Source organism: Thermobia domestica, chromosome 8, assembly GCF_964235325.1.
Source record: "Thermobia domestica chromosome 8, izTheDome1.hap1.1, whole genome shotgun sequence".
Classification (NCBI taxonomy): Eukaryota; Metazoa; Arthropoda; class Insecta; order Zygentoma; family Lepismatidae; genus Thermobia; species Thermobia domestica.
In genome coordinates this window covers 8659735-8672665 of record NC_137461.1, presented here as the reverse complement: position 1 = coordinate 8672665, position 12931 = coordinate 8659735, and the positions used below count along the sequence as shown (strand labels likewise).

Here is a 12931-nt window from a genome sequence, read left to right as displayed (position 1 = left end):
AGTATGTCAAAGGACTCAAACATTATACCAGGGACCTTCCTTAAGAATACAAAAGTGATTTCATAACTTAGTCGCATTTCGTAACGTCAGAAAAAAATGTTTTCTGGTACACTGCAATGACATAAATTTTACACATTTTTTTCGAATTTGCAAGGAGTCAGAAAATAATTTATAGAAACATTACTATTTCATTCTAAGACCTCAACCAAAAAGATTTCGCATTCGGAAGGATGTACGTACATTTTCAATACAATTCTTTACAAACAAAATTGAAACGAAGGGGGTTGGGGGTGTTTTCACCCCAAATTTAGCATTTTTTCTAGATTTTTTGATCTTTGGCGCCCCGTGGCGCTGCTCGGTTTGTACCAAGTATCTCAAATGACCCCCAAAATTATAGCAGAGACCTTTGGCAACAAAATGCTTTTTACTTTATGTCTCTATACGCAATAGTAGTTATTTTAGAAGCTTTTCTTTCATACACTACAAACTGTTAAAAATCATTTAAATTTCCCGCGGTACGGAGAAGCGTACACCCTGCTGGCCGGCGGTAAAATAAAGGGTAATGGGAAAAAATAGTTTATACTAACAACTATTTGTTTAAGCATATGTATATACGTAGTAGCAACAAAGAAATTAGTAAGAGAGCTTTATTCAAGAAATAAGAAAAAAATCAATTTTTCATGAAATATAGATAAGTCAAATGTATAACTTCTACTGTCTGCTTCTAAACGTAAACAGGATGTATCAATAGATATAAAGATCAAAATGTATCAATAGATGCATCAATAACTGTATATGTAAATCACATGAAGCTTGTGATACTATTACATTTAGAATCAATATTTATAGCAATAAAATTTCCAGAATTCTTAAAGGTATATGTACTGAATTCAATTGAATTAAACATGTGACTAACAGTAAGGAAAACCTAAATGTCCATTACAAACTAAAACTTCCATTGCAATTCATGTACTATTTTGAGTGCAAATAATTCTTATAAATTTGAAACATTGATGTTCTAAATTTGCTGCATAATAGGATGTAATTGTTGTTTGTTTCTCTAGGAACCTTGCCCGAATCAGTCAGTGAGTCTACGTCTGAACAAGAAAGACCAGGTAAACGTTTAGAAGTTTTCCTAGTAATAATATTAATTCCAAAAAACATACATGAAATTAATCAATGATAAACCAATTCATGTAGTAAAAAACACATCGAGAATTTCAAACATTTTGTAACTCATATTTTATGAATAAGGTTAAAATGCATTTAAAGGTTACTTTAGATAAAACTGTCGAAATTCTTACAAGCGGTCCATAATCAAATTCCTTATTTGTTCTAATTTGTCTGTTTCATAGGCATAAAACCTTAATAACTAATTTAATTTGTGAAGAAACGTGCTTCATTTGGTAAGCATTTTAACAGGAATTATGCATTTATTTGATATTGTAAATAATCATTTACTATAAAATTCTCTATTGGGAAAGAAACTTAATTTTGATTGATTCCTTTCAGAAAATCAGTGTTTAATGTCCACAACATAGCTAACAAACCTTCTCTTTACTTATCAATAATTCTAATGTTTTCAATTTCCGTTAATAACAGGATCTATCCATATGTATTTTTCTAAACGAAATTAGGGACATTATTCACAAAACTTCCTTTATATCAAAACATCAATTTTTTTACCCATAAATTGGGAATTACAGCATCTACTTTCGATCGTGGTCGCATGAGTTTGGTCGATCACGTACTCTGCTACTCCTTGATTGATTTGTTCCTGAAAAATGAAATGTAGAACTGAAAACTAAACAGTTAATCATCGTGGGCCTTATTCAGAGTCGTTCAGCCGCATGATTAGTGCCATACTAAAGACTAGCTTATGTTTCCTGCAGTAGTCAGACCTTTAGTATGACGCTAATCGTACGTCAACACAACTCTGCATAAGGCGGCTTATGTTTAATGATCAAGATACCTCATCCTAAAAGAACTAATCTTTGTCCTTCTAAACTGGAGGTTGGTACAAGGTGCATTTTCAACTTACGCTAAATGTATATTCTACCATACTTGAAGAAACTCCTATCAAATTATTATTTTATACCACAAAAGTTACAATGAAAGTATCTCTCTCAAATTTTAGACATTGAACCAGGTACATGTAATTTACACCTATATTTTAAGTGCAATTAGGACTTACATTTTTACAGGATTCAAAGTTATGATACAGTTTCCAAATTAATAGAAAAATTTTCATTTCAAAATCTTATTTTAGGCAGAAGCAAACCCATTCTAGTTTACGAGATGAATCTGTTCCAAATTTTAAAAGATGCTGTGATAATCTTGAATCAAGATACTTCATCTCTCCTTCTCTAAGACACTGTTACACCTCAGAGATGCTTCAATGTACCTTCTCACACTTTCACATTTTCCGAAAACAAGATATGTAGGGGAAACCATACAGTTATTGGCACTTTAAGGATTTGTTTTCATTCATATCTTTATAACAGACTTATTTTATAACATATACTGGTGATTTTTTAATATATACTTTCTGGGAATCTCTAATTGAATAATATATTGTGAAATTACAATACCAATGTAAAGTTTGGCAATAAAAATATATTTTGTAATGTGACAATGATCTTACAGTTATTGGCACTCAAAAAACAGTTATTGGCACCCAATGAGGACAGTTATTGGCACCATTATAAAGTATACAGTAGAAGATAGGATTGACAGAAATAAGGCTTGTAGGCTTGACTGGAAGTAATATCAATTATTATATGTATTAATAGACAAGAAATAGACATTTTAGACCTTGAACATTATAAAGTAAAAGCAAATTGAAACCGGGGAATGCACAACATATTTTTTAAATTAAAAAAATGGGAAATGCACAAGCAAAATTGTATGTTTCAATGATTTATGTCAATCCGTTTCATTAATCTCGTCCTCATCTAAGACCACGTTCACTGTCATCCTGTAGAACATAGCACCCGTGACACACAAATCCATCTTCTATGTCTTCTGGTATGTGTTCCTTATGGTACTATGGAATGAAACGACTGGGATATTTGCTGTGGCAGAACTCACATTCAAGATCCATCCTTCCCGAAAAGAATGGCTGAAAACAGTGTTTGTAGGATATTACGTTGCTTCTCGCAGCTGATGACGAATCGAAGTTCAGCATCCTTGTGAGCGTTCCATTTTGTAATGATTCAGTCAGTCCTTTGTCTTGTTTAAGGTTAGATGTTGAAGGACCGATTATCTGCGTTGAACAATCGAGATAGACCTCATGCTTTGATTTCTTTGTAGGTGCTTTTCCTCTGCGTTTTAACTCTTATTCCTTTCTCTCAGACATCTTCCATTGCTTTCGGATCTTTTCTTGTTCAACTCATTGCTTTCTTCATTTTTGTCGTGCAAAATAGCTTGATATTTATGAGACGTTATTACAAACGGCAGTCTTTCTACATTTCGTTTCCCCTTTCTCTTAGGAGTTTCTGGCCATACTAAAACATCTTGCAGCAGCGCGTGTTCGATCTTTAACTTTTTTGGGGTTGAGCCGGAACCTTTTTGTAAAGCATTTGCATCTGTAGTACTGCCATTGGTAGGTGTACTAGGGTTTACTTCACAAAGAGTATGAGCATCGCTATCAGTATCTGAGTGGTTGAAATCATTGAGTTGGATACATGCAGATGATACAGGTGAACTTTGCTGATTGTTCGCCTGCCCCGACTGAAGATTAACACATCTCTCTACTGAAGACTTAGGCCTACTATTATCTATAAAATGTTGAAATAAGCGATACAGTACATGGAATTCTTCGTTCTTATTTAAAAGGATTTGTTCATTGTCAACTTCCTGAAGTCTTCTCATTACATCAGTTCCTACTATACTTTCAAACTCGGTTCTGGTTAATACTACATCCTTAGTTTGCTCATTACCACCGCGTATTTCTTGAACTGTTTGTATTGGTTTTGTAACGCATCTAGTGTAATCTATGTCGTTGGGACCAAATGGGTGTAAACCGCATGCCCTAAATCCATTTTGTATAATAGATGGCGAAATATAAGTGTCAACAGAGGAGCAAATTTAGCTTTCGTCAGAGACTGCAATTGATTATAAAGTTGCCACTCTCGTACCACTTGCTTCCACCCATCCTTCAATGGTGCAAATACGGCAATGTCAGCAGGTTGCAATATTCTTGTAGAATTGGGGTACAGAGCAATGAGTTCAATTTGAAGCTTGCAGCAAAGTTCGCTAAGTTGGTAAGTAAGATGAGTTTTATGACCGTCCACAAAATATATAATCGTGAACTTGACATTTTTCGATTTTAATTACGGATACAACACATTACTTATATATCCATAAAATACTTCGGCTTTCATCCACCCGTTCTCACGGCGACCGATACCCTATCCTGTAGGCACAGATAGAGCCACATCATTAGGCACACGAACATAAGGAAAAACTATCATTGGGGGTGTAACGTCACCTGCAGCACTGAAAGTCAACATAACTATTAAAGACTACTTTATATTTCCGCGTGTCTACATCGTACACATTACTTACTTCGTTTTCCGCTAACACCTTTCCAGTTTTCGGCCAAAGCAAAAAGTTAGTTTCATCACCGTTGTAAACACGTGTTGCATCCTGCAGAACATCTGTAAGGTTATTGGTTTCAAAATACTTCTGTATGTTATGAAACCATGATCTTATGTCGTTATCTGTTACACAAGCACTCGCACCTGTAACAGATTCGCACGTTCTTTCCGCAACCTTACGATTTCTTTGAAAGAACGATTTATACCATCCATCTCCCGGCATGTTATTTGGAAACGGGTTAGGAGGAGGATGTTTCACGAGAAAGTCCTGAACACTTTTAGAATATCCTGTTTCTTTCTGAGAAAACTCTTTTCAGCACATTTTATTAACAATTTCACCAACAATGGTTCTTCCTATTCTAAAATGGCTAGTGGTCCGGAAGATGATTTCACATCTTGATTTCTCAGATGAAATTGTAATGTAGACCGAGGAACGTCATACCTTCGATGCTGTTTTTATTCCTACACTTTTTGATATTGCTTCAAGGGAAGAACTTCTCTGTTATAGTGCATATCTTTTTCTTCCAATCTTTGGCATTGTGTGCCGATTTCTGCAACAATAAGAAAACGTTTTGTAATTAATTTTATATGAAATGATTTAAGTTTGACATTGATCTAGGCCCTACCATTAAAAAAAAAGTAGAAACTAAATGCCCATGTTGCTAAAACCAACAATGTCCACAACCGTCCAGACGTTTGGAACTAATGTTTTGAATCTCACAGCAGACTTTCCTTTACCGGAGTTTCTTTACTCCGTTATTAACATTGACTTAGGCTAGCTCGTCATTGTTAATAACTATGCTTGTGTCTGACCACGCGCACTTCATGGCCGACTAGCTGAGTTTTGAAAAATACTTTCTTGCTGTAACTCAAAGTTCAAACTATTATAATAAATTTTGATGGTGGGCCAACTCTGTAACTCAGCCGAGTGGGCCAAACTTTGCCAGTCCGCCCCTGAACTAGACTACACGAACAAATAATTTCAATAGGCATATTAGACATATTTCATTACCAGAACCTATTCTGCTGCAAATCCCTACAGTCATTGGCATGGTCATTTATACAGTTCTTGTCACTGTGCCAATAACTGTTACTTATTAGAGTAGGAAACCAAAATTTTGACCAAGAATAGATGTGGAGATGGAAAGCATTATCGGACAGTTTCCAAGCTATTTTATTCTTCAGCATCAGAGACAGTGATTGGCACTCTACTGCCAATAACTGACATTTTATATTTTCTTTCGTACAGTTATTGGCACCCCATGCATTCACTCGAAGAACAAACAAATCGGTTGAAAATGTACCATTGGAATGATTAGTAGACCCAATTCCTCTCGTGCAAAAAATATTAAAACATTTTAAACAATAGCAAACTAATTACATTTCTCTTAAGCTGATAGATATCCTTAACAAAAAGTATAAGAATTACCTACAAAATTGAAAAATCCAAATAGCTTCCACTGTCGACTAGAGCTTACCTCCAACTGAAAGGTTCCCGGCAAAACAAACAAAGGGAACGCGGGCAGAGAGGATCAGAGCTGCCACCTGCAGGAAGTTTTCACCAACACGTATTCATTATTCCTTAGTGAAGACAAAAAACTAAGGAAAGTGCCAATAATTTTCAGAGTGCCAACGACTATATGGTTTCCCCTATCCCTCTTCCAGGACACTTCTAGGTCAAGACCCCTAGCCAAATTTAACCTTCACAACTTGAACCCCAAAATCATGAACAACTCCAGACTTTGACGATTAAAGGTATGTTGGTTGGAATTTATTTATTGTCCAATTAACCAGAGAATAGGAACTACGACTACCAGAATATACTTACTTTTGGCTAGGATACTATAAGGATAACCAAAAAAAGTTCTTTCGCTTTTCTGGAGGTCTGTTTTCAATTGGCCCACAGACCGTGAGTTGAATGCGAATGGCGATAAGCGAAGGTCAGTTGTTCGAATCAGTTTATCTATTATACTACCTGGTTTGGCAGTTCAGTTACATCGTGAACTTGACTAAGGACAGAGTGAATATGGAACCTCCACAGAGCGTCATAAGAGCGTGTATGATGTACGAGTTCAAACTAGGGTTAAACGAAGCCGCAGCGGGAAGGAAGATATACCAGAACCTTGGTGAGTGTGTCGTGACTATGCGGACAGAGCAGCAGTGGTTTAACAAGTTTAAGGATGGTTAGGAAACATTCGAAGAAGCACCACGTGCCGGAAGACCAACACATGTACAAACTGAAGATCTGCAGGCAGCAATTGAAGTGAACAGTGCCAAGATATCTGAAGAACTGGGACTACAATTCAGTGTGAGTGGAGAAAATATTCTCCATCAACTTGGAAAGCACTATAAGTTGGGTAGAAGGATTCCACATAATTTGACTCCGGCCCAGAAGGTAACGCAAGCAGACACCTGTGTTCTCTTGTTGTCTCGTATGAGAAAGGAGCCATTTCTAAACAGGTTATTGACATGTGATGAGAAGTGGGTCATGTACGAAGCTCCACAATGCCGTTATCATTGGTTAGTGTCCCATGAACCGCTTCCAAAACAACCTAAGCCAACAATGCAAAGAAAAAAGGTCTTTCTGTGTATATGTGGACTGCTCTTGACATTGCACATCGGGAGATGTTAACAGCTAGTCAGTGAGCAATGTTAAAGAAAAACTCAAAACTATAGTGCCAGCACTTCTGAATCGCAAAGGGGTCCTCTTGTTACAGGACAACGCTAAGCCCCACGTGGCTAGGATGATGTGGAACACAATTCTACTTCCTGGAAGGAAAGCACTATTGCATCCGCCATACTTCCCGGAAAACGCACCGTCCGATTATCACCTGTTCCATTCCTTGGACAGTCTCCTTAGAGGACTTAAGTTCAAATTCCTAGTACAGATGCAAAATGCATTGATACTTTTTTCGCTTCACGGCCCACCCAGTTCTACAGCGATAGAATCCATGGAATTCCAGAACGTTGGTAGAAGATCGTCGATGCTGATAGGGACTATTTTTGATCTTCCAGGATTTTCGAAGGTGGTGGGTGAAAAAGCGGAAGACATCCTTGGTTACCTTTATATTTCAAACAGTGCAATAATGTAGCGATACATCGATCGTATGTAATATTTGGCATTAATAGTATATATTAAATATTTTTTTCAAAAATTCATTTCATAAATAAAATGAATCTCTAATATTATTGCTAATATTCTAAGTTTTAGTAGGAATAAAATAAAAAAACACTGTAAAGTTTATGAAATGCGTCTCTGTTGTTTAAAATTTAATGTCTTAACCTTAAAACCTACTAATTATCAAAGTTCCATATTTAAACAACAAATTGCTATTCAGCAAATTACAAAATGGGGAAAATATAATTTTGTAATGAAATTGTCAATCCTTTAGAACTTTATAGGTTCATATAATTATAACAAAATTTATTTTCTATGCCTTTCATAATACTTCAGATTGTCAATTTGACTATCTGTAAAGATTTCAAAATTACATTTTTCGAGTACGTTTTTACTATAACTTTGATTTTTAGATCAAGAGACAAGAAAATACACATTTACTTTATGTCCATAAATTGATTCGTAATTTAATTGCTAATTTAGAACTTTAAACTTCAGTTAAAAATTCATTCTGATATAAAAACATAGTTCTTTTATAGATATTAACTATTACATAATTATTATCTATAATGTATATCTATTCCGTCAAATGTATCTTACGTGCAGAATTAAGATATCAACAGAACATTACTTTGAATTTAATTTTATTTTTATTGATATCTTCCTCTTTCTGTCAGGTGAGAAACCAATCTCAGCATCTGCTGTTCTTGGGCAACCTCAAATTTCAGGTAGATTTATACACTGTTTAAATGTTAAAACGATAATAAAAACTTTTTGTAATAAACTGTCTCCTTAATAGTTCAGAATTAGAAACAAATTATCAAATATATGTTCGCTTTGTATTTAAAAAACACTGGCCGTTTGATTCTAATTTTAATATACCGTGAGCTGAAAGTGTTCACGTTTGTAACTATTTACTAAAATAGAGCTATTACAATAATGTATATAAGGTTTTATAGATAAAAATGTTTTCTGGTATCTTACTAATAATTAACTTCCATACAATTTAAAACTAAATATCGTATTGTTTTCAGGACAAGAGACGACAGCTATTCCCTTCTCTTCTGAAAAAGAACAACCTCCAGTTTCAGGTAAATATTACTAATTATTAACTTCCATAGAATATAAAACTGAAAATGGATTTTTTCAGAACAAGAGAAATAGTTATTTCCTTGTCTTCTGGGAAAGAACGTCCCTTAGTTTCAGAAAATATTATTTAAATATTTATTTTTGAATTGAACGTAAAATTTGTAATGTGCAAATCCCAAACAATTGAGGTTCAAATCTGAATTTGGAGTATCAATATAATTCCGAATATCGGAAGCTAGATCACTTTCTGTACTTCTATGTCTCTATTAGAACTTAAGAACATTTGTTATGACGCAAATCAAACTGTGAGAGTTACATAAATTATGAGTACAAAACATAATTTGAAATATTGACAAATAGATGTGTACATATATATGTATATCTTCGTATCCTTTGTTAATACGTGTGTGCTACATTAAAACTGTGTTAATTGTACCATGATTTAATTATTTCCAAAGATATATTAATAATCTTATCATACTTTACTTTGTTTCAGAGCAAGAGTTGCCCTCACCTTATAGCCAAGTGCACGAACAAATTAATATGCTAGGTAACATTAAATATTTTTATCTTACGCGGCAACACATTGGTATAAAAATTCCATGCATGCACAGCATCTTATAATTTGTAGCTTTATAAAATGCAGAGTCATAAGTCTTACAATATTTCTACAAACCACAAACCAGGCACGTCTGTAAGCCGTGTTCAACCATTAGTACATTGTCAAAGTGACCCAAGAGGTAGTAAGTCAAGAGAACTATTTTACACGCTGATGTATGCTGCATTAAAAAATATCCATCATTGGTGAACCAAAAACGCGGCCTGCTAAAAGAGAATAATGCGAAACCATATTCGGCTAGAAAGTCGTGAAAAATGTAGGAATTTAATGACATCAAATGATGGGGCTCACGCAATATGCTCTCCTGGCCTTGTCTTTTCGGATTGCTACCGGTTACGGTCCAATGCACACTTCATGAGATTACGGTGCACCACCAACCATCGTTAGTGTCTGACTTCTTTACCTCTAAGGGCAAGATGTGGTATTGACTTGGAATTAAGGAGCTGGTAGGCAGGTCGCTGTATACAGTTAACATGAGAGGCTGTAATTTGAATGTTAAATCTGGTTGTATTGTACCGTAATAAATATAGTTATGTTGTATGCCGGAATATTACGAGATTTATGGCTCACACTTGCATATAAAATTAAAATGTTGTAAGTATTTGTATACCTTTTCATTATTTTGAAACTCTTTAATCTTAAAGAAGATTTCACTACGCGTAATTATTACATTAAACCAGTATTTGTGTTATTAAATTATAATATGAATGCTCAAACTTAGTTTAGAAAGAATTCTTTATCATTCCTTCTACGTTTATAATAATACAGAAATGTCTGTAAAAATAAATATATAAAATTATTTGTTTATATTTTAAGTGTGATTTTTGGTTTACCTTTTGTAAATTCTTTATCATACCTAAATTGTCACATTACCCTCCTAAACACATATTACTGCAGTGAACATATTCACCACATTCAGAATCGCACTCTAAGCAATACTGTAGAAGTCATGATTAATATAAATAGCAATTCAATTACAATATCAAACTTTTAGCAACGTAAAAGAGTAATTACCTGAAATTTGGCAAATTTGCTCGAAAGGAAATAGTATCATTCAGTCAAATACTTCCTTAACCAACTTAACATTTTCAAAGAATTAAAAAGCATATGATTCTCACAAAAATTAAAACCTTTTCATTTTTAACAACGTAAATGCAACTAGTAATACCAGTTAAAGGGTGTATTTTTATGTTACTCTTCAAATTGTAATATGCTTATTAAAGTCTTACTAATTGAAGTTCAAAACATGCTTAATTTGTATAACATTAAAATATTCATTTTTAGTATCCGATCTTCGTGTTAAACTTTCTAATATATGTATTATCATATGCGTTTTGTTTCTATGATGATTAAAGTATTCAACTATTTCATAACTTAAATCTCGTCATTGAGAGAAATATGAAAAGTAATGTTCTGATTATTGAGAAGCTCGTTCGAACTACAGATGACCAGAATCGGTTCCTGGTGGAACCGCTTTTTAGGTCTGAACGGATCCGGTTCTAGAAGATGCGGTTCCGGAACCGGTTTTCGGATCCAGGTCTGGAACCGGTATTTTGGATCCATGTTTGGAACCGGTTCCTAAAATCCGGTTCTGGAACCAGGTTTTCGGATCCATTAAAAGAAAAATAATTCCATGATGAATAGTAGCAAATCTTAGCGAACTAATCATATTCAGAATATGAAAGTTTAGAAGACGCTTACATATGAGCACTTGATTTTAACATTTCTCAAAAACTAATTACACTACATCTAGAAATTGTGAGGTTTTTTCGTTTCATACCAGTGCAGTGTAACGAACAATGTATCTTCGTCGTGTTTTGCTCCAGAAATAATTAAATAGAAAGCTGTGTTGCGTCTTCTGTCTTTTTTTCTAACTCAAGGCGTTTAACTTAACTATAATATATTTTACTTTTATCATATATGTGTGTGTAAGTTTTTAATCGTGTAATCGTTAAGTGATGAGTGATTATCGGACACTCGAAAGATTAAAATACAACTTCTTTTTCTCTCGAGTAATTAGATTCTCCTTGTACCTTCGAATGTTGTACCTTGCCCGTTGTACAATGGAGTCCCGGTAATCCGAAAACGTTTAATACGAACAGGTCCGGGAGGAAAGTTTTATTTATTTATTTTTATTTATTTATTTTTGTGGTGAAAATGCACTGTTTTAGGAAATTAATAACTAAAAGTATGAAAATGGGTGCATTTTCCTAGAAAACAAAGTAAACTTTTGTTAAATACAGTGCTTTTTAATACATATATTTGCTACATTACAATTAAATAAAGTTTAAAATAGACTATAGTACAATACATATAGTGTAGTCAGAAACAATGTTTTGAAATACTATACGCTACGTATTATAACACAATAGACCTGTTCACCCGCTTCAAGCCGTGAACTTACTGTTATTCCGGCTAACATGAATAGGGTTCGGTCCCAATTTGTCCAGTGTATTTGGTGCAAATTTAATAATTTAGTTGTCTCAAGTTAGTAATTGCTATACACCTTTGAATATCAGATACAATTGAATGCTAAATAAAATGTAATGAAATTTTCATTCCGCGTTTAATAAGATTAGGAAAATCTATAATTATATTGTTGACTGAAAAGTATGTGTTAATGATGGGAATTGTCAACTGATATCATCTGCTTTTGGACTTCTAGGTCAGGAAATAGCCTCTTCAACAAGTGTTGCAAATGTTTCAAGTACAATATTCATTAAATATGTTGCACGTATTCTGTAGCGAAATTTCTCAAGAACGATAACTTTACTTCTATGTTGTATTACTGTTATGTTTACTTCTATGTACAAAGAACCTAAATAATCATTTTCTATGTAATGGTTTATTAACTGTCTTTGTCTTTCATTTCAGTCATGTATGGCATAAAGTTTTTTCAAACAAATAACGTTTTCTTACATTCAGTATAATCGTTTCAGAATATTGTATTTCCTTTTAATAAAAAAATTAGTATATTTACTGAACTTTTCAGACATTCTACTATCAATATGTTTTATTTGTTAGTTTCGGAAGCAAAACTTTTCTAGATATAATTCACATCAAAAATAAATTTTAAAAATGATAAAGTGCATTGCAAATAATTTTACAATGCTCTTATATTACTGTAGTAAATTTTGACAACATGGGAACTTAGAGTGCATGAGGAAAGTTTTGCGTAAACAGATACAAATATATTGTAAGTATATAAGCAGTTTGACACACATATTGAGAAGAAAGATCTAAACTATTTTTCAAACAGAACTAGGAATTCCGAAAATCGTTCTGATTTCGAGTTAAAGCTGTTGGTTATTATGCTCTCTTGAATCATAAAAATATTCTTCGCGATCAAACGCACGCTTTCTAAGGCTTCAAATGGAGAATTATGGCATTAAATATATTTAATATTTTTGTAATGTTCATTAATCTTAAAAGTGAAAACAATAAACCCTGTGATTGAATACACTAAAGTTGAGAAGCTGAAATTCACTGAATAGTAATTTTAAA

The 12931-nt window shown here is 33.7% G+C and overlaps 1 protein-coding gene across 1 annotated transcript in view; it reads left to right on the top strand.

The window, feature by feature from the left end:
- Window positions 1-12931, top strand: part of LOC145692677 (uncharacterized) — a 1521027-nt gene that overhangs the window by 1057461 nt on the left and 450635 nt on the right. Inside the window, exons 300-303 of the mRNA XM_081768059.1 lie at window positions 1065-1115; window positions 8397-8447; window positions 8754-8810; window positions 9305-9358. Coding sequence (XP_081624185.1) covers window positions 1065-1115; window positions 8397-8447; window positions 8754-8810; window positions 9305-9358 — 213 coding nt within the window. The remainder of the gene's footprint in view (window positions 1-1064; window positions 1116-8396; window positions 8448-8753; window positions 8811-9304; window positions 9359-12931) is intronic.